This window comes from Populus alba, chromosome 6 (genome assembly GCF_005239225.2).
Source record: "Populus alba chromosome 6, ASM523922v2, whole genome shotgun sequence".
NCBI classification, from domain to species: Eukaryota; Viridiplantae; Streptophyta; class Magnoliopsida; order Malpighiales; family Salicaceae; genus Populus; species Populus alba.
This window is the reverse complement of record NC_133289.1, coordinates 19628155-19653723: the sequence shown is the minus strand read 5'-3', so window position 1 is coordinate 19653723 and position 25569 is coordinate 19628155. Positions and strand designations below refer to the sequence as shown.

Here is a 25569-nt window from a genome sequence, read left to right as displayed (position 1 = left end):
CCAATGAAACTAACGCTTTTATTAAAAAAATAATAATAACTAAAAGAAGAGGTGAATTTGTTTTTCACCTCTTCATAAGAAAATAAAGAAATGTTCTAGGTTTTTTTAAAAAAATTATAATTTAATATTAAATTTATAGGTGATTGAGTTTTATAATATTTTCAAATTAATTTTTATGAAATTATTTTCACCTTATAATCTAGTTTGTAAATGGATACGAGTGAATCTAATTTATTATATTTTTTTCTCTTAATTAATTTATACTCAATGAATGTAGTATTTAGGAGTCGAATATCAAGTCGATGGAAGTTATTTTTGTTTGAAAGGCAATCTACATTTGGATCTTGAATATACTTTGAATAAGCTTCGTGATCCATCCAAGATGTAGCCTGTGTCTTTTATATGGGTCTTACCTTAAAATTTGTGACACAAACTATACATATTTGTTTAATTTTATTAATATTATCTTCCTTCATATTTGTTTAATTTTCAAAGAACAATTCATCCTGTAAAGACCCAAGTCAATATTATTGCCATCTCCATCCAGGCCAGTCCCTTGAATCCAACAACTCGAATATTTGGTTTGAATAATTAGAATTATAATGTTTATTTATTTTATTAATGTTATCTTCCCGTGCTGATGCATGATTGAATACTTGATGGACCGAGCATCGAGGTTCCAGCCTCGGTACTATATTATAAATCAGCTCCCTTTATATTCTATACGAAAAACACAAAAACTTGGCTACTTGGGGTCCATATTTATTAATTTATTTTTGTTTTACTTGAAAGCTTATGGAGTCGATAAAAATCTAACCGACCCACGTCTTCTTTCCCATCTTTTCTTTTCCTGATAAATTTAAACGAATGAGTGTCTGTATTATACAATAGCTTATATTAATTAATTAATTAAAGAGAAGTACAGTTGATTTTAAAATGTTGTTTATTTTGAAATATATTAGAATATTATTTCTATTTTTTAAAAAATTATAATTAATATCAGCATATCAAAAAATTTTAATATATATAAAACACTGTTTGAGCTGTAGTTTTTTATACGAATGTGTGTGTTGAATTTCAAGAGAGAAACATGTACGCTCAGCTCATAAGCATCTTGTTTGCATTAAATATAGCGTGAGATCCAAATCTAAGCTAGTTTTAAAACTTAATTTCCTACACGAAGGCATTTTTAAATTAAATTTATTTACTAAGCCTGTTATTATTGCTATAAACTTTTGTTTTCAACATATATGCTTATGTGGCTGTAGTTTAAATTTATTACATTAATTCTGTACTTAAAAGGAAAAAAGCACCTTGTTTTTATAAATAAGTTTAGAAGGACCTTAGTTTGAAAAATATGTATGTTTTTAAAGTACCTTTCTTCTTTAAAAAAACAAATAAAACTCGTTTATAATTTAATGCAAAGTTATAGTTACTATGATTTCGAACTTAAAGAAATGTTTTTGAACGTGGTAATAAATGTTTTTTAATTAAAATAATATTATTTTATTTTTAAAAAATTATTTTTAACATCCTTACATCAAAATAAAATTATTTCTGCTGCCCACGTGATCATTCGTACTTCATGTAAAAAGAAAATTCTCATAAATTCCCTGATCCCAGCGCGTATAACTTGTTTTTTTGACAGGATAGGAGAGATGGATATTTTTATCTCTATGGGCGAAAACTATTCCCCACAAATTATAAAACTATAAATACGGAAAATGATACAAAGTCTATGATTTATTGTGTACTGTTCTTGGAAAAGATTAAAAAATGCATAACTAATTTGATGAACTGATTGCATAATCAATGACCCAGCCTGGCCAGCTATCAACAATCTTGGAACGTCTATATATATATATATATATATATATATATATGGTCCACGGCTTCATATATACCAGATGAATCTCTGGTAGAGATTGAGGGAATGACCATTCTTGGCAGCGACAACCACTTGAGATTAATTATATAGTATAGTATATAATTAAAATGAAAATCTGTCGAGCCCTGTTTTAAGGAAGATGCCTCCGGCGACTGGGGGCAAATTACCTTCACTTTCTGGCAATTGACTCCAGAACAGGCATGTGACGTGTCCCCATGTATCCAATCAATTATAACAACGTGGTCGCAGGGATATCCAGCGTAAGCCATGAGTAATCTCGTGCAAAACCTCGTGATTCTTTCTATGGCATGTCCTGATCTGCACTCCTCCCGTTTATTATAAATAAAAGCTTCTGATACACTCCCTAATGGACCCGGAAGCGCGCAGGTTTTGTACGGCACGGCGGTGCAATTAATAGAAGTGTTGAGATCCAGGAAGAAGGGGATGGAACAAGAGAGAAAATCGAGACATGAAGCTGCAGCTGTGTTTTCCATGGAACATGATGTTCGAGTAACTAAAATCTTTAGTAGCGTGGTTAAAATTTAGTGTTTTTTAAAATTTTAAATATTTTTAATGTGTTGATGTAAAAAATAATTTTTAAAAATTAAAAAATAAAATATTATTTTAATATATTTTTAAGTATAAAATAATTTAAAAAATAATTATTATTGCACTTTTAAATATCCTTTAAAAAAAAAAACAAAGAAAAATTACCCAAGAAATGTGTAACTATGCTACCATAAAGAAGAATTGTGAGAATAGGTTGCCTCGATGCTATGTTTAGATGATATGATGGAAATCAATCTATATATTAACACACGTACAAGAAATATGAATATTGTCCTGTATTGATGATGCATATATTACATTATTATTATTAGAAATAGAACAATTTTTTACAAAAAGAAAAGGGGTAAATAAATTGATTTTTCTTTTACGGGACGGATTTTTAACCACCCAAATAAAAGAACACGAAATTAAACTATTAGCATTGTGATTTGAAAGATAGAAAGGGTTTTATCGTTAAAGAGAAGGATGAATACCTTTAATTTATTAAAATGCAAAACTAACCCTCACTTTACCTAATATCAACAAAAAAATCAATAATATAATACCAAAAATACCTCAGATCCAAGGCATAAAAAATTTAAACACAAGGGCAAGAAGGTATTTTTAATATGCAAATATAAAGGATAAGACAAAAACACCCCTCGTAACTTGCCAAATTATTTTATATATAAGGTTAAATTTGTTATTTGAGTCCATTTTATAAGTAAAAATACAAATTTACTCGTAATGACACTAAACAATGCATTAATCATAAGGGTGTTTATGGTAATTTACTATACAATTTTAAAGTAAATACTTATTTTGCCCTTGATCAATTTAAAAATATAAAAAATACCCTCATTGAAAAGACAATCATGCCCTATAACTCTAGCTGAGAGGATTTTTTTAAAAAAAAAAAAATGATAAAGGGATAAATTTATTATACCCACAACAATGTTTTGATGAACAGTAAATTTGTCCATTTTTTTTTAGTTTTTTTAATAATTAAATAAAAAAAAATTAGTTACTTGCCTCGCTTGTTCAAAATATTTGAAACTGAAAAAATTAAAAAAAAAAAAAACAAAAAGAGAAAGATGAAGATAGAGAAGCTTTCTACCACTTAACCAATCAAAATAATAAAAAAAAAAATCAGTATCAAACGAAATTTTTTGAATCTATTGATATTCATTTTGATATCAAAATTAAATCATTATAACCACCATCTCGCCATTACCATCACTTCACTGCCATCACCTAATACAACTAAAAGCAGCATCATTTGCTAATTAGGTGTAACAAAAACACCTCTAGTTAATATTAAAAAAAAAACAATTTAATTTCAACCAATTTAAGTAAATATGGTTCGTTTTTTTTATAATTAATTTCAATCAATGTTAGATTGTTGATATCTTTTATTTATTTATTATTTATTTTTAACTAACATTATTTATATTATTTATTTATTGTTATTATATTTACTACTTTTCTTCTAGAAAAGCTTATTTTACTTTCATGTATAAAGAGGATGATGTTATAGAATTAGCCATAGTTAAATTAATAGCGGCCAAAAAAGTGGACAGGCAGACAAAAATGGACCTCTTTTCAACTAAAGTCTTTTTCACAGGTAATGATTCCAGCTGGACGATCCATGTTATGATTCAAGGAGTTGTTTTTTTTTTTTTAATGTGAAACCATCCATCCTTTCTTCTTTGTTTTTGTTTTTTGTTTTTTTTTTTTTTTTTCCGTCCAGAAAATTGGATGTCTCCTGTGTTTTAGTAAAGACAGAGACAATGATGACACAACTAACCCACAGCAAACGACCTTCTTTTATCGATGAAAACGAGAAGGGATGGAATAAAAACAAAAACATGCTAGAACGTGACTTTTCATCTACTCTATATATATATATATAAGTACTTGCATCTTTATTAATTCTTGGGATTTTGAAGTTAACAACCAGGTAAACCTCTAGTAATCCTAATGTTTATGAAACTTTTAATAATGACTTATAAAGAAGAAACTCAAGACCTGATCAGTTGAGATATATCTCTCAGAGTTTCTCATATACTATTATTAGTTATGAATATGGTTGAAATTGTATTTTTAAAATAATTAATTTTTTTATTTAAAATTAAGTTTTTATATTTTAAGTTTTAATGTATTGATGTTAAAAATAATTTTTAAAAATTAAAATATATATATTTTAATATATTTCTAAGTAAAAAATATTTTAAAAAGCAATCGCTATTATATTACTGAATATTTATTTTTATCAACTTTCTAATTTATTGTTAATGGCTTCTTTGATGTGTTCATGAAACATTTTTTTTTTGTCCTTACTTTTTTTGGATAGATTTCATGAATAAATTTATATAATTTTTATCTGCTATCTTACATGCTTTTCTTAAACTTTTGTAACTCTTTGTTTGCTTTTGACTGGAATCTCCATAAATTTGCATATACCATTGAGAAAAAGAAAGGTTGTGATCAATTGTGAGGGTAACTTGTCTTTTCTTTTTAACTATAAAGGTAAAATACGTCTAGCAATCTCATGATAATTTTGGACATTTATTAGAGTGTAACATTAGGATAAATATAGATTGGTTGACATTCCTAAGAACTAAATTTTTTTAATTATCAATCCTTGTTCAACAAAATATTTATTCCACTCATAAAATATTACTGTAATTATCTAAATCTCTGGTGGAAGTAAGCCAAGCGTAGTAACTGTTTTTTATATATATTTTTTTTAAAAAAATATAAATTGATGTTTTTTAATGTTTTTTTTTATGGTTTTAATGTTATATTTTTCAAGTAAAAAATATTTTTTTAAAAAACATCATTTGAGATACTAATACATATATACTCATTAAGTATTATTATAATTATTAAAATTATTTTGATATATCTTCAAGCATAAATATTTTTTTAAAAAATATCAATTGAGATTCCAATACATACGTAATTGCTTAAATCTGATTTTGAAGTAAGTCAATCCAAGCCATGTGCTAGTTATATTTTCTTTGAGTATTGGGTGTTTGTTATTGTGATAACTTTTGTTTTTTTTGGTGTATTTTAAAAGTGCATTTTACTTTAAAAATAAATCAAATTAATGTTTTTTTTATGATTTTAATGTAAAATATATAAAAAAAATTAGTTTAATATATTTTTAAATAAAAAATATATTTCAAAAAAATATAATATATCACAATACTAGACATAAATAAAATATAAGGATATGTCTGATTGAGAGTTAATAGAAAAGTCAAAACACGTCATTGCCTTTTGGTTATGTTTAGGTAGAGGAAGGATTCCTAATTGAGATAGGAAAAGATTTCCTAGATTTATGTGTAGAATCTTTATTTAATCAGTTAATCAAACTTTTTATTAAATTAGTATTTAGAATTCTTATTATTAAAGAATAATTCGAGCTTATCATTATCCTTGTGAGTTAAATATTCAAGTGTATAGTGTTTTTAATAGTTAATATCAAGACTCAATTAAATTCTTGAGAGTTTAGTTTTTTCGGATTGGAAAAGAATTTCTCAGACTTCTCTTATCAAGTACTTACAAGTTTTTTTTTTTTTTTGAAGAAAAGAAAAATGTGATTATTGCTATATAAATTCTGCATTTTCCGCAAGAAATACTCAATTTCAACTCTTCTGCTTTCGGCTTACTTTGTCGTGAAAAACGTCAGTGAAGGCGATCTGCCATGGAAGTAAAAGAGCACTGCTTTATAATGGCTCCCACCTAGAGAAAACGAAGACGCAGCCAATATGGTCTCCATTTTTTTTTTTCCTAGAAAACCAATCTTTTTCTAAAGTTGCTGCTGGACAGTGGCCGTTATCAATCAATACAGGATGTGTATCAACTACCAATCTGTGACAGCAACAAATACCCATTAAAAAAAAAAAATGTAAAAAATCTCGAAAAATAGTTTAATTGGTCAAATTTTAAGTTTGTTTTTTCAATAATTATGAGTTTGAATTTTCGTTGGTTATTGAGGTTTACATGATCATTAACTTCAAAATTATAAAATTAATTGATATATATGCAAACTGACCATGAACACTAACATTAATAATAATAATAATAATAAAAATAAAAATAAAGAAACAAAATGTAAAGGCCCCATGGAGAGGTGCAGGTGCTTAGAATTTTCTCGGCTAAAGAATAATAAGAAAAAGAGGCCCGCTGCTCCATGACAAGATACGTGTAGAAGGTTTCTAGATCTTCTGAGTTCAATTTTCAAACAAGAGCAGTTGATTTGTGATTAAAAATATAATGATAATAATAAAAAAATTAACTTTTTTGTTTCTTTGTAGGACTTTCGTCCATGAGTTGGAGGGATTTTCATGTAGTTGATGTACTAAATAGTATTTTTATTCAGTGAAAATGAAAGATAAAAGAACACATTCAGTAAAAAAAAAAAAAAACTAATGGAAAGACAAGATTATGAGTGAAATATAATTTAGAACGATACAATCTTGAAATAAAAAATTAAAAAGATAATTTTTCAAAGAACTAAAGCTCGGGGAAGGGAGGGTGACACCCATTTTACCGGTGGACTGTTTACCAACTATATCATAATTATTATTGGGCTATCATCCAATTCATGAGTTGGGCCTAGCCTTCTTGATCCCACAAATTTTTTATTGAAAGTATCAAGTCCAATATTTGATTTTAGTTGTTTTTTCACAAGTAAGGATAACTTAATGCCTCATGACGTGGCTTATCTAGGAAAGCAAGTTCGAGTTTCAATAACTCCAATTTATTTGGTTATTATGTAATAATAATAAAAAAGATTACCTTATTATATAGCCCATGTTCTAATATATCTCTTATTTAATTAAAAAATAAAAAAAATATATATATATATTAATGGTGATAAAACAATCATAAATCTTAATCATTTTAATGTTCGCTTTGAAAATACGGTTTAAACTATGTTTTCTAGAAATTTAATCTTTTTATTTAAAATTAATTTTTTAATTTTTTTTTAATGTATTGGTATCAAAAATAATTTTAAAAAAAATAAAAAATATTATTTTAATATATTTTTAAATAAAAAAACACTTTAAAACACAATTATTATTATATTTTTTAAACATCTTTCTATTGGGCTTGAATTTATTTTCGTTTAAAGTCCATCTTAATCTTAATAAGAGTTACAAAATGCTAGGAGAATTGTCTGTTCACGACACCAAAATGAAAGTAATTTTTTTTCAAAAATAATGTATAAGAAAATAAATAACAATAAAAGGCAAATATAAAATTAAATAACTAAATCTTTATTTTAAATAAAATACTCTAAAAAAATGCAAAGTACAATCATGTTTGTAATGAATCATCGATTCGTTGTCGGGAAATTTAATACACATAAAATTTCCCGGTTTCGCAGAATCTATTACGAATAGGCCAAAAAGAAGATTTTTGGCCCCTTTCAAAAGGACCTAGTTGCAAGCATATTACAAAATTTGGGAGAAAAAAGAAATATAGGAAACGTATGCACAATGAAAGAGATTACAGAAACTCACGAGGGCTTTCTAACAAAACAATAAAAACATTCGAAAATTTCGACCGTTGGGCCCGTAGTTGCAGACAAGACACAGGGTAACGGTTAAGTTCTAAAGAAAAGAAAGAACATCCCCCACTACCTTGCTTATACTATCTCTTTCAAAACTGCAAAGCGATTGAAGAAACCACCAGAGACAGAAACAAACAAAGTAGAGCGAACCCCACAAAATCAGTAGCAATGGGATGTGTTTCTTCAAAACTGTTCAAGAAAGAACTCCGTCAAGAAATCAAATTCAACAATGGTGGACGGTGTGTTAACCACGTGGTCTCTCTCACTTCTTCAACTTATGGTGCTCTCAAACTTGATTGCAACAATCAACAACCACCACAAAAGGAACAAAAACAAGAACCCATCAAAGAAATTGCGGAAGAGAGTAAAATAATGCAACAAAGATCGCCAACAAAAGAAGAGCCAGAGGTTATCAACACATGGGAGCTAATGGGGGATCTTGAGGAAGGTGTACCTGCTTTAAATCAGACCAAGAGAAGTCCAAAGTCAAGGGTTTTACGTCGTGGGTTTGCTGATTTGGATGTTAGGAGTCCAATGAAGTTCCTGAATCAAATTGGGTCTCCAAGAAAAGCGAAAACTTTTGGTGGAAAAGAAAACAAAGTAAAGAGATCATCAGATTTTAGCCCTAAACCAGTTTTAAGAGCCGGCAATTCTTCAGGGAATTCGTCCAAGGCAGTTTTGAGATTGAGTTATCCAGTGAAAGGGTCTCCGGTTGGGCATAAAACAGAAAGTTTTAGAAGCGAATCTGGAGTTTCGCCGAAGAGGAGGAGGAGTTTTAGTCCTCTGTTTGATCCAGAACTTGTTGCATTGTATGAGAAAGAGTTATCTGAAGAAGAAGAACAAATCAAGAGGATAATTTTGCCAAGTTCAAGAACCAAAAAAGTAAAGGATTTGCGAGATTTGGAATCTATCCTTCAGTCTTTCGAACAAAAATGTCCGCCTGGAGGGGAAAATAAGGTCGTGATTTACACTACTACATTGAGAGGAATTCGAAAAACATTCGAGGATTGTAACACTGCGAGATCAATTGTCGAGTCACATCATATTCACATTGTTGAAAGAGATGTTTCCATGGATTCGGGTTTTAAGGAGGAATTAAGGAGGCTAATGGGAACAAAAGAAGTCAGAGTTCCACTTGTGTTTGTTAAAGGGAGGTTAATTGGCGGTGCTGACCAAGTGGTAAAGTTGGAGGAGGAGGGAAAGTTGGAGATTTTGTTTGATGGAATCCCGAGAGGGCTTGCCGGAGGATGTGAAGGGTGTGCTGGGGTTAGGTTTATGATGTGTGTGCAGTGTAATGGGAGCTGCAAGGTTTTGGATGAGATGCAGAAGAAGATGGTTAGATGTGGTGAATGCAATGAGAATGGGCTGATACAATGCCCTATCTGTTGCTGATTGAGTTTAATGAGGTGTGTATGGCATTTTATCTAACCTATTGATTTGATTTTTGGATTGTGAGGTTTTGGCTACGTTTGGTAAATTCTTGTGATACCTTGTCAAGAATGAACATAGATTTTCTTCATGATGTTCCTTTGTTGAAATACTGGAGGTACTAAAGCGGGGTTTAGGCCTCTTGTCAGATTGACTTCTTGTATTTCTGGATATTAGTTGCTTAATTTACTAATGTATTTATATTTTATGAGTTCTTTAGAAATTCATGGCTCCATTAAGCTCTAAATCTTACTTTGTTAAACAAGTGAATCGGATGCCACTCTGTTTTGTGCACCATTTTTATCACTGTAGAGTAACTTTGCAATTCAATTGGTTCTGAAGCTGCTTTGTTTTATTCAATGCTGTAATGGTTAGGATAGCTATTTTTTTCACTTCCAATTTGTGCCTGTGATATGAAATCCAAATGCCATCCGTGTAAAAGCTGGCGGAGGTTGTTCGGTGGCTTGCCTCGTTCACCGATGAAAGACGAGAAAGAAAATGGTTGTCGGGGCTCCTAGAACTCAAGTTTCTGAGAGAAATTTTGTCCCGCAAACATTTTTAACCCCTGTTTCCACTTTGCGTAATGCTAACAGAATCACTGTTACTGGAATCATTTATTCTGTTTGACCCCTGTTTCCACTTTGCGTAATGCTGTTTTTAGAAAAATAAACGATGTGTCATCCGCTCCCCCCCCCCCAAAAAAAAAAAAAAAAAAAAAAGGTTTGCCAAGACCATTTTCTTTTAAGCTAGGTGCATGGGTCTAGTCTTCCAAACTTGGTAGAGCCTGCCATTTCTTTATGGCAGGCACAAGTGGATCGTCCTTTAAAACCTAGGCAAACATGAGTTTCTTTCACTTGGCTTTTAATTTTTATATATATTTTAAAATAAAATTTATATTTAAATAAATAACTATAATGATATTTAAAAAATTCGATTATGCTATTCTTTTTAAATAAATAGAGTTTTTTTATAGTAATATTTTCAATTATTATATGAACAATTATATATCAATTTGATATACAATTTTTTTTATTAAAAAAACAATAGCACATGAATATTCAATGAGAATTATTATTATTATTATTATTATTATTATTGTGAATTTTTAATATAATTTTCTCAAATGAGTTATTCTTTTATCTTTTCAAACAAGTGCATAAAAATTATCAAGACATAATTTTTTAAATTTTTTGTTGAAACTTGTTTTTCAAATCATGATAGATTTTACTTAAAAACATGTTTATAATAAATAAAAAAACATGTTTTCATAAAAATAAAAAAAAAAATTAAGTAAATGAAACTTTTTACTAAAGAAATACATTTTTGTTCCTGTGAATTTAAATTATTAGAATGCTTATGAATATTTATTTATTTAGTATTAAGTTTCTTTTTATTAAAAAACCATACTTTTAATTAAAAAAAGACATTTTTCATTAAAAAAGGAAAAAAAATACATAAATAAGAAATGAGGATTTTGACTAAAAAAACATTTTTTTTCTCTAGAATTTAAATCCTTTAAACTCTTTCAAATATTTATTTTTCATGCCACAAAATTAAATAAATATTCAAAAAGTTCAAAGGATTTAAATAAAATTGGCTTTAAAAAAGGTCTTATATCTAACTCTTTTTTCTATTTCACATATAGTTATCAAACTCGGTTCAGAGGAGGTTAATCTAGCTAAAAGATACTTACCAAAATCTTGAATTCTTTCTTTATTATATTTAAAGTCTTGAAATCAACTTGATATTATCATAAAGATAATGTCAGAATGCTTCCAGCACTATCATGAAAGGTGGTTTTGGGATGCAAAAAGGTATCTCATATGTTATTTAAAGCATGTTGGTATTGTTCACACGCGAATCATTTTTATTTTTTAAATTATATTTTATATTTATTAAAATACTAATTTTTTCCCTGTATTATAACTTAATTTTTTGCATGTAAAGCTAATTTAATTATTTTTTAGTATGCTTAAAAAATATGAAAACACCATACTGTACCGATCATTCTAACAATTACTAATAAATTGTATTATTCCAATAACAAATTAATTTTTTTTTTTTTTGAAAAGGGCAGAAACATCATTATATTGTATGCATTCAAGGTGAAACAATAATGAGCTCTTTTATATTTTTGTTAATGGTAGAAGTTTGCATAGACTTCTCTCTCATGATCTAAATTATTATGTTTCATTTTTGAAATTGACTAATATTCCGTGTTAAAACCAACAGGCACCGCTCTAAATAGAACTCATTGAGAACTCGCCACGTCATACTCATGTGACCTCTTCACTTACGTTGCAAAATCTTATTGGTTAATCATTATCGCAGAATGTGAAAATTCTGTTATTTCTAAATTATTGTCTCACACGTAAACCCAAACTCATTCACTTCTGTGTAAATAAGTTTCTTCTCTTTTTGTCTACATTGTCTGCTGTCTCTCCCCTCTCTCTCGTAACTGAATCGCCTCCTTCAGTACCAAAAGAGAAGAAATGGTTTGTAGAAAGCGAAGGAAAGTCAAATCGTAAGTTGGGTTTTGTTTCTATTGACTTAAAACACTATAAAGTTTGTTACTTTACTCTTTTTTTAGCTTAATTTGTGATTTAATTGCTTTACTGTTAGGGTTTCTTATCAAATTATTTTAGGGTTTTAGAGATTGTTATCTGTAGGGGTTCTGTGCTGATGCAAGTTGGTTTCTTTAGATTGTGTTTAGTAGTTTTGATTGATTGTGGAGAATTGGACTTAAAGTTGAATAATTTCATTCCAGTGTGATTTGAATATGATGCTCTGGTTTTAGAGTGATTTCACATATGGGTGATGCTTTTTGAAAATCTGAAGAACTGTCGATTTGAAGACTAATCATGGAGGGTTTCTTAGAATTGCCATAATGTGTCATAGGGTTTTGTGATTTTGATCAGTGCTGATTCTTTTATTTGGCGGCTATACACCATCAATTCATTTGATTGATTTCTGGTTGAGCAATGCAATTAAAATCTTTTGATACTTTGTTTAAACTCATTTTTGGAGCTGTATCGTGGCTTTCAATACTTAGCATAGAGCTGGTGGTCATGGTCACGGTCATGGTCATGATCTTTTCGTAAATCAATTGCCTTTTACTATACTGAGCTCAGAGAAAATTACCAAGATTCTATGATTTATGCTTTCTTGCTGCAATCAATTCCTTTATAGGCAGCGATCTTTTGGGATTGTTGACTCCATAATGTTTTTGATTTGAGAGATTCCACTTTTCAGTAAAGGTCCCAATCTATCACTACTATCCCTAAAAGTAAAACTGAAAAATGGTTATAAATTGCATTTTATACTCTTTTTACTTCCCTATAAATAGAAAATGAGGATTCTATCTGATCTCAGTCAAGTAATTTTTCCTTGACCTAGGTTATCTGCGAGAGTGGTGGATGATAAAACAACAACAACAAAGAATAAGAAAGCGAAGCTTGAAACACAAACTTGGTCTGACCTTCCTATAGAACTTCTGGAACTGATTTTGTGTCGCTTGTCACTCGAGGACAATATCCGTTCATCTGCTGCCTGCAAAAGATGGAACACTGCTGCCATTTCAGTCAGAGTGGTAAACCAATCACCCTGGCTTATGTATTTTCCAAAATTTGGTAACATGTTTGAGTTCTATGATCCAGCTCAACGCAAGACCTATTCTCTTGAGTTGCCAGAGTTGTATGGGTCCAGAGTTTGCTACACTAGAGATGGTTGGCTGTTGCTATACAGACCCAGAACAAACCGTGTGTTTTTCTTTGATCCTTTTTCTCAAGAAGTTGTGAAACTGCCAAGATTTGAATTGACATATCAGATAGTTGCCTTCTCCTGTGCCCCAACATCTAACACCTGTGTAGTTTTTACAGTTAGGCATGTCAGTCCAACAATTGTTGCAATCAGTACTTGTCATCCAGGGGCAACTGAGTGGGTTACTGTTAATTACCAAAATCGCTTGCCTTTTGTGAGTAGTATTTGGAATAAGATCGTTTTCTGCAATGGATTCTTCTACTGTCTAAGTCTCACTGGCTGGCTTGGTGTTTTTGACCCACTGGAGCGTACTTGGAATGTTCTTGCTGTGCCCCCCCCTAAATGCCCCGAGAATTTTTTTGCAAAAAATTGGTGGAAGGGAAAGTTTATGTCAGAGCATAATGGAGACATTCTAGTTATTTACACTTGTTGTAGTGAAAACCCCATTATATTTAAGTTAGATCAGCCGAAGATGGTCTGGCGAGAGATGAAAACCCTTGATGGTCTGACACTTTTTGCCAGTTTCTTGTCATCTCATTCAAGAACTGACCTCCCTGGAATGATGAGAAACAGCGTCTACTTCTCTAAAGTTCGTTTCTTCGGAAAACGCTGCATATCTTACTCTCTCAATGATTGTAGATACTATCCTTGTAAGCAGTGTTACGACTGGGGAGAGCAAGATCCTTTTGAGAATATCTGGATTGAACCACCTGAAGACCTCTCAGCCTTCATTTGAAGAGAATACCTGTGATGCCTGATGTCTATGTGCAAGTTATACAGGTATGCTACTTTGGTTAACCATTTTTCATATTACTTTATATTCTTTCTTGCACAGGATTGAATGCTGCTGTTGCTCCTTGTATTTGTTGTAGCTCGTGGAAACGTGATTATCTTTAAGGAACTTAAATAATTTCAATGCTTGTCTGATGTAAAGCTAAAGATATACCAATTGAAGATTGAAAATCAAGAACGGTTTCGGCACCATATATTTGCTAACACCATGACCAAGGGAAGCTTGTAAGCGAATCTCACCGTGTTCTTATGAACTTTGACATGTAATACAAGAAAGCATGGAATGCTGTTTATAAGTGACACTAATGGTTACTGTCTGGGATAGAAAGTACAGTGATAGTGGAGATCAAAATATGTTTAGTTGAAAAGAGAAACAGAAAAATAAATTTGTTTATAGGATAATTTTAAAGTGACTTTTTACATTTTCAAATAGGAGGTACGAAGAGGATCAGAGATAATATTTTTTTTTTTTTTTCTAAAAAATATCCTTGTAAAAAACTTTCAATTTTAAATTGTTCAACTAAGACATGCAAGGATAAAAATATTTATTATTATAGTTTTAAAACTCGACTTGGGGTCGATTGAAGGCAAAACTCAGGACACTGGTCAAGGCACGGGTCAGGTTGACCTGATTCAGCGTAAAAATAAAAATAGTTATTATCATAGTTTTAAAACTAAATTTAAAGGTTGATGCGGGTTGATTGTTGATTCAGGTTAATGTAAGGATAAAAGTAATTATTATCATAGTTTTAAATTTTGTCTCAGGGGTAGAGCTAGGGCAAGTTTTGGGCTAAGCGTTAGAAGGGTTAACTTAGGGATGAGCAAAAAAAACTGATTAAACTGAGAAAATTGAAAAAAAAAAAAAAACCGAACCGTGAAAAAAAAACTGATTAAATTGATTAAAATTTTGAAAAAACCAACCGGTTCGGTTTTGGTTTCGGTTTTATAAGCCTAAAACTAAAAAAACCAAACCGAACCGAAAAAAACCGAGCCAAACCAAGCCAAAATTGGAAAAATCGAGCCAAACCGGTTTGAACTGGTTTTTGTTCTAAAAAAAGAATCGAACCAAAACCGGCCGGTTCAAACAGGTTTTGTTTTTTTTGAAAAAAAAAATTTCGGTTTGGTTACTTTTTTGGATAAAAACCGAACCGAACCGAAAATGATCACCTCTAAGTCAACTACTCAGGTGGATCTAGGTTGATATAAAAATAAAAGTGGTTATTATAATAGTTTTAAAAATAGATTCGTTAGTCAATCCATGGCAATGCTTAGGTCATGGATCATGAGGGTCAACCTGGGTCAATGTAGAGATAGAAGTTGTTATTGTTATAGTTTTAAAATTTTATTTGGGGGTTGACCAGGGCAAGAATTAGGTCACGGGTTGACCTGAGTCAACACATAGAGAAAATTGTTATTATCATAGTTTTAAAACCCGAATCAAGAATCGATCTAAGGTAAAGTTCAAGTCACGGGTCGAGAGGGTTAACTTGATTGACAAAAAAAAATTTAAAAATAATCAAAGCTACTTTTGATCGATTGTTTTCTTTATAAAAGTAATGGTTTTTAATTTGTGTGTTATCCCAGATTGAACTAGGTTTTTGATCGAGTTAGGTCGTGTCAATGCTTTTTTTATTTTTTTTTAAACTCGCACCCGTCCAAGCCTCGAGTTAACTTGATTCCGGGTCAATTTGTCACGCCAATCCTGGTTTAACTAGATTTATTATAGCATTATTAATTTCAACACTTGTAAAAAATATATATGTAATTATTTTTTAAAAACAAGTATGTTCGACAAAAATATATTAAAGGTAAAATATATTTTTGTACATTATTATCAACACAATTCTCTTTCCATCTTGTTCTCTGTTTTTATTGTCTCTTTTCTTTTCCGGACAGTAACCAAACATTGTTTGAAAGCTTAGAAAAGTCAACCATAGTATTATCATTGTATTTGCACAACTTCTTACACGAGCAGAAACCTCTGATACAAGGATCTTCTATTGTACACTTGCATGAACATTTGATACAAGGATCTGTCTAAAAAGTTTCCCTTCAGCAATGAAGGCCTTGAATGGTGCATTTACAGACATCTTCATATTTGCCTCCCTGATACTTGATCCTGCATGATTGTTTAATGTTTAGTTAGATTTTGTTCTGTGTCACTGTGGCTGCAGCGTTCCATGGAGCAGGTTTAGAGTGCCCACACACGCGCATCAAGATGGAGCTTGTTCATCACTGAAGAGTCTTTGAAGCTTTGTGATACGGTGCCGCTCAAATGCAGTGTGCTTGAAGCATATATTAGGAAGTTCTTTCAGTACAGGGGAGTGAATAACCTCGAGGAATACCGAAATCCACTCCACATTCCCTAGAGTGTGCCCTTTGAGGATCCGAATTTTAGATTCTTCGGAAGGGCCACTGTGTATGATCATCTGTGCATTCTTAGGCATATAATGTGTGCTTAAAATAAATATGTTTATTATTTCTCGTACAGTTGAATACCTAATTAATGTTGTTTAGTAGCTTAACCAAGTTGGAAACATGGTAACTTTAAAGACATTGATTAGAACCGAGAAGGCGAACCGATTTGAGAATGCAATGTTAGTCGAACATTACAGAATTTGTGTTGCTGTTGGTGTCTTCGGTTATTTTGCTGGAAATCCCTCCTTTTCCGAGCCTGAACTCATCCCATTTGAATAACCACGGATCTTGAATATCCAAATTTTGTAACTGCTTCTTCAGTTCTCAAGCCTTGATCAATTGTCTTTTGATTATAGATTGTCCTCGATCTGGATAATGAATAAATACAATTATTAGAAGGATAATGGTCCTTGCCTACTTCAAGTAATTTTTATAATATTAGAATTTTATATTTACCTGAAGTTTTATTTATGTGACAATATATGATCTAGTAATTTGTTTTATTTACACAATTTATTTCGCAATTTACTCCTATCTTTTTCCTAATTATTGCTTTTATCTGTAGCTTTCTTTCATTATTGTTTTATTTAGGAAGAATTACATTGTAGTTTCGTGCCTCCATTCTTTTAAAAATTATGAACTCAACAAATTTCTTAACAAAAATAAAGTATAGTTTGTTCTTCTACCTCGCTAGATAGGAAAACTAAAACTCTAAATCTAACCATTCTATTTACTGTTGCACTCGAGGTTTTTGAAATTTTTATTGCTTGTTTCCTGACCGGGGGGAAATGACCAAGTGATAACGAGTTTTTTACACTTTTTCGCACCCTTTCTTCTGTTGATTTGACTATTGCCATCAAAATCTGATTCTTCTACTGGTTTCAAACCTCAAACCACTTGGGTTTAGTGCTCGACATGGAGACGGCGAGGCTCGTTGTGTGCTTGAAAAAGCTTCCGAATACAACGACGAGAGGGCTCATAAGTGCTGGATTCTGTCCTCTCGATTTTGAAAAAATGGGTTCACTCTTGGGGTTGTTCTTCTTTTGATCCAATATGAACAAGAGAAATCATTTCAAGCTCGGATAAAAAGAGCTTTAAAATCTTCTGTAAAGAAGTCCAAATCCACCATGGTGAAGCTTTCCTTTGGGCTTTGCGGGTGTCGAGAAGGTGAAATTGAAGAGTTCATAATTTTTGTCCAAACCCATAGTTAATCTCTCCAAGAATTTTATTTTTTTTGCCCTCACAAATCCAGTCAGTTTTTTGTTGGGTCTTTATTTTCTTTCATGGAAATAATTTATCAGGGCCTCAATTTAGAGAAAAATCAGGGATCTTCTTCCATTTATTAGGGTCTCAATTTAGAGAAAAATTAGGGTCTTAAGAGATCGGTGTTTGTGCATATTTTTATTTGAGTGAACAATCTAAAGACACTCCACAATAAAAACAACAAATCCCTAATTTTTTCCAAAGAGCAAAACCCAAAAACCATAAATATCAAAACCCTAAAAAACCATTACTATCAAGACCCAGGATAGTCAAGGCAGAAGAGCGGGTTCCCTGACAATTTAAGAGGCTTGCCTATAACAATTGCCAATGATGGGTTAGCTTTGTTCTTTGGTTTCGACACTTTCAGTTATCAACATTTTCAGATCTGTACTTTTCGATTTGAGGGCGAAGATCTGAGGAAGAAGCACATGTCCTGTTTTTTTTTTTTTTTTTTTTTTAAAATGAAGCTTTGAAGGCATGCTGGATTGTTATTTTTTATTCTGTGATATTTTTGTTATTTTGATACACCAAGTGTTCAACAGGTAGACTTAAAGCGTCAACGTCCATGCTCTTCATTTTTTAGCTAGCTCTCTAGAAAATTACCTCACATTCATGCTCTCTAAAATAGGAAGTCATGAATTTTTTTTTAATAAATTAATAATTATTACTTTTAAAATTCTTCAATGTCAAATTTACAAATCTAGGAACACAAGCTGGTAAAAAGCCAGCAAATTCAGAGCAATCAACAAAGTTCATAATCAAACAATCAGGAAAACTCAATTTGGGGTTGAAAAGCCATTTAACCATGGGTGAGCTTTGTCATCAAATTACCTGCATTGCCAGTTCATTATCAGCATGTGAACCTCCATTTACAACATCAAAATTACCAAGGTCTTGTTTCCAAGAAGATTTGTAATGTGCTGCAAGATAAATGACATCACAACAATGAATCCCCGCAAGGATTACAATGAAACAATAGAACAACAGACTACACTAGCACTTCATGTATACCTGGTAAAGACGGATCTTCTTAACCATAGCACCTACTTTGCAAACAGCAAGTGACACTGTTAAGAAATTGGGCGAGCTTTAACTACCTCAATCATTGCCCTGGTTGATCTTAATTTAATAAAATAAAAACAATGAACAAGAAGAAGAAAAAGAAAAAAAGTGTCCATAAAATCTTACCTGGTGGGAGTGGAATTTCAGGCGGTAGAAATATAGGATTATCATTAGCTCTGGTGTCGGGCATAAGACATTGTTTAAGCTCTAAATGTAACGAAACTTTGAGCCTGGGCTACAAATTTTCAACATATGAAAGACACATCGCTCTAAAAATACAATTTGTCTTCTCATCGAAGGATCAAACTTGAGGTAGAGAGCCTAGTGCTGCTGCTACATGTGATTAAACGAGATGAATAAAATTATTTAGCTCCGTCTTTGTAATTGATATCACCAGTGATCCTGCCATGTGACTTTTCTCACAATTTGGATGAGTTTTCTGAGCTAAGCAACAAGTTGCCCTAACCAAGCAGAAGAAGAAATGCAAGGTTAACGAGATGACGTTGCTTCATCCAAAAATTCATGATGTACTAACAAGCTGTTTTCAGTGTACCTAGACATAAATAAGCTGTCTGTATACATAAAGCAACCTACACTACTCAGGACTACCCTGTGACCTGAAGCAAAAACAAACAATGAACCAACATGCTCAAAACTCTGATTGTCCACCCTTTATAAAAATAAAAAAATAAAAAGAGCAAATAAATGGAGTTTTCGAAAATATGGGCCCGTTTCCACTCAACGAAGTTAATTTTCTTGCTTGTTTGAGATGTTACAAAGCTTTTCTCGTCATCCAAGTAATCAATGTCAAACAGTAAAAAAATTCCTCTTCCCCTTCGCATTTCCACTGCTAAAATTAGTATGGGTTATATCGGCTGCGTCCACGGCCGCCATCATTACGTCTCCCACCACTCGAGCTACCAGAACCACTACCCCTGCCACCCCAGGGCTGTGGTGGAGGGCTGTGCATTTGCATTCCAGGCTGTTGGCTGAGGCAAAATAATAAGGATATGTTAAATTATGGCTGACAACTAATTATTCTGCCAGAGCAAGAAGTGTAAAAGTACAGGAATCAAATTCAGGATTTGCACGCCATTAAAATAACTGATCTGGCAAGTGCAGCATTAAGGAACTGGGGTAAGACATCTTTTCACAACATAGTAAGAAGCTCAATCATCATGTTCATTGTGCTCAGGGTATGACCCTGTCCGAGATTAGCTGTGCTCAATTCTCAGCACGACACATTTGAGAAATATTTTAAGGGTACTTAGTATTACAACGTGAGAATATAGCAAGGTACATTTCCAAACGTTCCAGGTACACGAAGCATTTCAGAGTGATGAAAGGAGGTTGTTGGACAAACAGGTAAACAAAAGGATGATGACAAATAATCAGCCAGCCAATAGAAAAGTACGAGCAACTAATATCAAACAATGGAATAGAAAAATACAGAGTTCTAACTTGCTAACATATGTAACTGGTTCCTGTTGGATATGCAACTGATTGAAAATTATAAAAAAGTGATACTTACAGGACATATCCAATCCTTCCATCAGGCAAAAGCATTGGCATCATTGACATGCCAGCAGGAGTCGGTCCCCTACCATAGATGACTGGCTGCATGGTTTTTCATGCCAAAGAGCGAATACACTTAATCAGAAAGTCTGTAATAATTTCAATATGCACACCAGACATCTCATAACAAAGCGAACAGACTGATCCTTATCAAGCACACACTTTGAGTGATGATGTAAAATGCAATTTTTGAATTGGAAAAATACTTTTTATGAGGATAACCTGTTGCTTAATGTAAATACAATTCACTGGGTCTTTTCTTGTTGTAATTAAATTGTGTTTATTGTTATTAATTCAGGCATGTATTGGGCTCCACATTCCAAACAAATATTGCCAATCACAATAATCATGCTGAATTACAATCAGTAATAATTTGCAGTCAGCATTCAAATCGACTTCTTTATAATATCAAACAAATGGTCACCAATGTGCCATTCTGTCACACCCGACAACCAACATTAAGAAATCTGTTTATGCCAACTCTACCCTGCAGCATCCTTAGAGAAATTTTGCAAATATAAAATCAAGCAAATTGACATCAGCAGGACAAATTCCTGCCAATTAAAAGTAAACCCATCTTTATTTTCTGTCTTGAAATGAATGAAAAGGCAACTAGCTCTTCAGCATCAAACCAAAAAAAGAGGTTGAAATAACTCAGATATTCAAGTTGACAAACTCTTCAAATATTTCCTTCCTTGATTGACCATAGCAGACAACCATAAATATGCTTATTCTGTGTGTCAGAGAGCTGAGTGTGTGTGTGTGTGTGTGTGCACGTGCGCGCTCGCGAGAGAGAGAGAGAGTACAATTTAACATCAACTTACCTGTGCAAAGCCAGCAGCCCCAAATCCTGCACCAAGAGCACCATATGAACTCCCAACTAAACTATAACCAACACGAGGTGGGAAGCTTGAATGTGGGGATGACTTCTGTGAATTTGGCCCTCCAGAAGACTTCAGATCTGCTTGAGGCTTTGCAAGGGAACAATCCAAAACTTGACCTACCAAACAAAGAAGCAACAGTCATTAATAGAGAATATTCACAAGTGAAAGAAAGAGAGGATATGCTAGATCCGAGGACAAATTACCATCAATTTCATATTTCTCAGTGTTCTTTAATGCCTTCATGGCACTTGACCTCTCTGCAAAATGCACAAAACCAAATCTGCTCTTTTCATGTCCTGGTTTTGCAGGTGGCAGAACTACTTTTGTGACTTTTCCATGATGCTCAAACAGCTGCCTTAGACGATCCTGATTAATATCTTCTGGTAAGTTCTTGACATACACTGCCTTGACCTGCACCAGATGTATTAAGTCAGCCATGACTTGAAAACCTCTCAAAATAAACAATTCGAGAGATGTAAACACACTGTCTTTCTGTTGAGCACGACCAATTGCCTAAGATGCTAAAAAAAATTTTAAAAAACAAATGTTCAAAAAAAAAAAAACAGAGATGGAAAAGTTGATTTAGCTTGGTCTTGTGAGAAGGGGAAAAAGGATGGTCCTCATAACCTCCAAGAAATAAGACTGTTTGGTATCAATACCAAGAAGGCAACAAGACAGGTGCAAAAGCAAATAGCGGACAAAATATGATAATACAGCAGACCTGAGAAGCAGCAGAAGATCCTGCATTTTTGGGATCCGCCCAGCTCACAGTTGGAGCATTATCATCTAGCTTGAATTCTGGGTTTGACATCATTTTTCTTGAGTATTCTGCACATGCATGATTATAATACTCAATGAAAGCAAATCCACGGTTACGGCTTGGGTTCTGTGGGTCCTGTAGAAGATAAGGAAGTGCGATAAAAAAAAATCATTACACAATTAAACATCAGCCTGGGTTGTCTATGTATGCATGTACAAGAAAATCAAGCACACAAACCTTCAGCAATTCCACTGAATTAACTCCTGGCCCAGTCTTTTTTACAGCCTTCTTCATATCTTCTTCTCCCCAGTTTCTTGGAACATTTCCAATAAACAATCTATGATTTGCTTGAGATGTCGAACACTTAACCTTTTTACCCTGAATAGAAAGCGGGCAGGTTAAAAGAAATGGAAACTACCTGCACTAAGAAGTCAGAAACTCTTTTTCAAAAAAATAAAAAATGAAAGTAACATTCAAACAACATAAAGTGAGAAAGATAATAGTGAAGGCAAATTCCATTGCAAGCATAAACCTGAAGTGATGTTCAAGGCTGATGTTGTTTCTATAAAAGAACTCAGAAGTATGATACCTTAAATTCAGTATTGTTCAGCTCTTCAATGGCCTTGGAAGCCAACTCCTTTGTTCTGAAAGTCACAAAAGCATAACCTTTTGACTCACTTGAGTCTTTTCCCTTCATTATCCTTATCTGTTGTCAGCTTAAACAAGATTTAGTCCATCCAAAACAAAAAACAATGACAGCATTTTTACAAAGACAAGATGAGTTACCTCTGTTACTTCTCCTATAGATTCACAAAATTCTTTCAAATCCTCTTCAGAAGCATCAGGGGGGATGCCACCGAGATACACCTCTGACCCATGAGGAGGAAGTGCAAGAAGCGCAGAATGTTTTCTACGCTCATCTTCCTCCTCATCACCATCTGAGCCCTTTTGCGAATCTGCTTCATCAGAAGCCTCTTCATTTTCTTCCTCCTCTACCTCCTCTTCCACCTCTTCCTCTATCTCTTCCACTTCCTCCTCTTCCTCTACTTCTTCATACTCAACTTCTTCTTCCATTGTCTCCTCGCCTTCATTGTCACCATCAAGGTCAACCTGCTCTTCATGCTCGGCAGACTTTTCAGGCACATCTGGTTCATCAGCAGATGCACCACTTGCCCTTGATCTCGGCATCTTATGTATCTAACAAAAGAAGCTTGCAAGGCAACTGTGAAGCAAGCACAGAAGCCAGAAGCATTCACAGAAGGAAGAATGCAAGTATGGAAAGGTGGAAACAAAATGAGAGGCCAAATGGAGTTGCAGAATAAGAATCTCGACAGAATTTGTGCCATGAGAAATCGGTCCAAGGAGGTTTAATGCGAATGATAATCAATTAAGGGATCATGAAAAGCAAATAGCTTTAGCGGCAGCAAGAAAGAATTAGGAATGACAATAGAGAGGATAATGATTGATGATGATAATGTTCAACAGATTAAAAACTACATACAATGAAGCCATGAATTTCTTGAAATTTTGATACTGATACTGGCCCCAAAAAACAACAGCCAGTTTAATTGTTCAACTATCTATCCGGATCAATGCATCCAGCCAAAAACAAAAGGGAGAAAAAAGAAAAAGAAAAAGAAAAGTAATGAGAGATTGAACTAATGTGATTCACAAAATAAATTACATAATGATTATGAAGTAATGTAACGAAAATGAAGAAGCTTACTATCCCCGCATAGAAATTTATAATTAATTAAAAACAATATGTAATAACATGCAATAGATACAGCCTTCTCTTGATTCAAATTCAAACCTTTTCAACCTACACCAACCCAAAAAAAAACCCCAAATCTTAATTGCATCTTCTAGAGCCATCTGGATTTACAGCTACATTGCTCCATCTACTACAAAAGCATCTTAGTTCATGCGCCAATTGCAAACATTTTTTGCAAGAATTAAATCCAAGTCAAACCAATTCCCGCCATTAATGAGCTAGTTCGCTCCTATTTTTCTAATTATAACATAAATAAGGAAACAATGAAAAAACCCTCCTTTATTCATATTAGCTGCTCTCTTTAAAAAGAAATAAGAAGAAAGAAAATACGAGTCTCTCCACAATAACATATTAATCTACGGCCCTCGAGCAACTAAAAGCAAAGCCAACAGAACCAAAGAAACCAAACCCATAATCATATTCTAGACAAATAATTAGAACACAAAACAGTTCCTATTAAACTAATGTAAAAGCAAAGTATCTAACTTTAATGGCAACAACAAAAAGGATAGAGAGAGAGAGATTTTACCGTATTAGGAGCACGCAAACTCGAGCTAAATAATCACAGAGGAAGAAGAAGAGGAAGCTTTGAATGATTTTTTTTCCTTAACAAAAACCCTAACTTTATTTTTTTCGGTTTTCCTTTCAGCTCTAATCGTTGAGTTCTTTTGGTAGTTTGTTTTCGCTGGCCTTGAAATCTAAAGAAGAGGATGCGCGCTGTGCCCTAATTTAATGGGCTAGTTAATTAATAAGGAATAACGCTGCAATGGATAATGAATGGATAACGGATACCTACTCCAACGGCCCAATAAATGACGGCGCAGCAAATAATAATTCAGATAAAACAATACTCCTAGTTCTTTTATTAATTAATTCTTACAAGATATTAAAGATTGAAAGCTAGCATGGATTTCAATATAAATTCATTTTTCTTATGGGCAAATTAGATATACCTTCGGAGCTTGTTACTCAAGAAAAATTATAATTAGGATCAATATTGAAAATTATGATATTTTATTAGGTATAGTACTTTATATTTTTAATTATAAAAATAATTTTAGATAAGCTTTCATGTACATAGTTATAAAATCTGATTTGATTCATGACTCAATCCAAAATCGTTACTCGGGCCCCTGTAATCGGTTAAGGCAATAATTACCATGATGATGCATGGATCTTTCTTCCAAAAATGAAACAATTAGGAGTACCGTAATTGGTTGCCCTTTTTTTTTTATTATTATTATTATTTTTTTTTTTATTGTTATTGTACTAAATAAGGGAGAGATGTATGCAATATTATTGTGTACTCGCGCAGGCACAGTTTAATGAAAGTTATATATGTTCCAAAATTTTAGAAATGATAGTCATGAGATAGTAAAAAACCCAAGTATGTAAAATTTATGTGTTTGATAATTGGTTAATATTTTAATTTTAATAATTTGATGTATTTTTTCTATAGCTAAGATGGTTAGTACATGCAAAAAATTCTCTTTTATAAATTTAGAGACTTTCTTATACTTAAATAAATATCTTTTTAAAGAGAAAAAGTGCAATATTATTTTAAAGAGATAATTTCTAAAAATACTTATGCTAAGAATATTGAGAATTAAGAAATTATAAATCCAAGCTTGAAGGATTTATGAGGTATTTACAGCCCATGAGTAATTTTTTTTATATGAAGATGAAAGGTTGAAATGTCATTTTATCTTGATAGAATTGATAAAAGATAATTATCCCTTACATGTGTATTAATAAAGGCTAAATATATCTCTTATAAAAAAACTAATGCAATGGAAATATGATAGGCTCTTAAGAGAACTTTTATAAACT

General features: G+C 32.2%; 3 protein-coding genes across 8 annotated transcripts; 2 read left to right on the top strand and 1 right to left on the bottom strand.

Moving 5' to 3' along the window:
• Window positions 1-8083: 8083 nt before the first annotated feature.
• On the top strand, window positions 8084-9807 carry LOC118030717 (uncharacterized protein At3g28850). The gene has a single exon (XM_035034943.2). It carries the CDS (start codon window positions 8193-8195, stop codon window positions 9414-9416), a length of 1224 nt encoding a protein of 407 aa, XP_034890834.1. The 5' UTR covers window positions 8084-8192; the 3' UTR covers window positions 9417-9807.
• A 2011-nt stretch (window positions 9808-11818) lies between these two features.
• On the top strand, window positions 11819-16620 carry LOC118030718 (F-box/kelch-repeat protein At1g57790). 3 transcript variants are annotated; one of them, XR_004684370.2, is made up of 4 exons: window positions 11819-11976; window positions 12849-13991; window positions 14084-14228; window positions 16178-16620. XR_004684370.2 is itself a non-coding variant. In XM_035034944.2 (3 exons), exons 1-2 carry the CDS (start codon window positions 11945-11947, stop codon window positions 13945-13947), a joined length of 1131 nt encoding a protein of 376 aa, XP_034890835.1. In that variant the 5' UTR covers window positions 11819-11944; the 3' UTR covers window positions 13948-13991; window positions 16178-16620. The 3 variants fall into 3 exon arrangements, 2 of the variants coding, with proteins under 2 accessions (XP_034890835.1, XP_034890837.1); XM_035034944.2 differs by lacking the exon at window positions 14084-14228; XM_035034946.2 differs by lacking the exon at window positions 14084-14228 and having other exon boundaries at window positions 16150-16620.
• Window positions 16621-19228: 2608 nt separating this feature from the next.
• Window positions 19229-24468, bottom strand: LOC118030715 (heterogeneous nuclear ribonucleoprotein Q). 4 transcript variants are annotated; one of them, XM_073410131.1, is made up of 10 exons: window positions 24269-24468; window positions 23467-23545; window positions 22752-23187; window positions 22555-22671; window positions 22203-22343; window positions 21927-22100; window positions 21409-21616; window positions 21146-21321; window positions 20278-20372; window positions 19229-19735 (listed from the first exon to the last, which is right to left on the bottom strand). In XM_073410131.1, exons 3-10 carry the CDS (start codon window positions 23151-23153, stop codon window positions 19603-19605), a joined length of 1446 nt encoding a protein of 481 aa, XP_073266232.1. In that variant the 5' UTR covers window positions 23154-23187; window positions 23467-23545; window positions 24269-24468; the 3' UTR covers window positions 19229-19602. The 4 variants fall into 4 exon arrangements, with proteins under 4 accessions (XP_073266232.1, XP_034890828.1, XP_034890830.1 ...); XM_035034937.2 differs by lacking the exon at window positions 23467-23545; XM_035034939.2 differs by lacking the exon at window positions 23467-23545 and having other exon boundaries at window positions 22752-23162.
• Between the last annotated feature and the right edge of the window lie 1101 nt (window positions 24469-25569).

Excerpts from the sequence above, each read along its gene's own strand:
- LOC118030715 (XM_073410131.1), bottom strand. The coding sequence starts at position 23,153 with ATGCCGAGATCAAGGGCAAGTGGTGCATCTGCTGATGAACCAGATGTG. Across the intron at positions 21,322-21,408 it reads TGAGAAATATGAAATTGATG|GTCAAGTTTTGGATTGTTCC; the intron begins GTAATTTGTCCT and ends TTTGTTTGGTAG. Across the intron at positions 20,373-21,145 it reads GGGCTGCTGGCTTTGCACAG|ACCATGCAGCCAGTCATCTA; the intron begins GTAAGTTGATGT and ends TTGGCATGAAAA.
- LOC118030718 (XM_035034944.2), top strand. The coding sequence starts at position 11,945 with ATGGTTTGTAGAAAGCGAAGGAAAGTCAAATC. Across the intron at positions 11,977-12,848 it reads AAGCGAAGGAAAGTCAAATC|GTTATCTGCGAGAGTGGTGG; the intron begins GTAAGTTGGGTT and ends TCCTTGACCTAG.
- LOC118030717 (XM_035034943.2), top strand. The coding sequence starts at position 8,193 with ATGGGATGTGTTTCTTCAAAACTGTTCAAGAAAGAACTCCGTCAAGAA.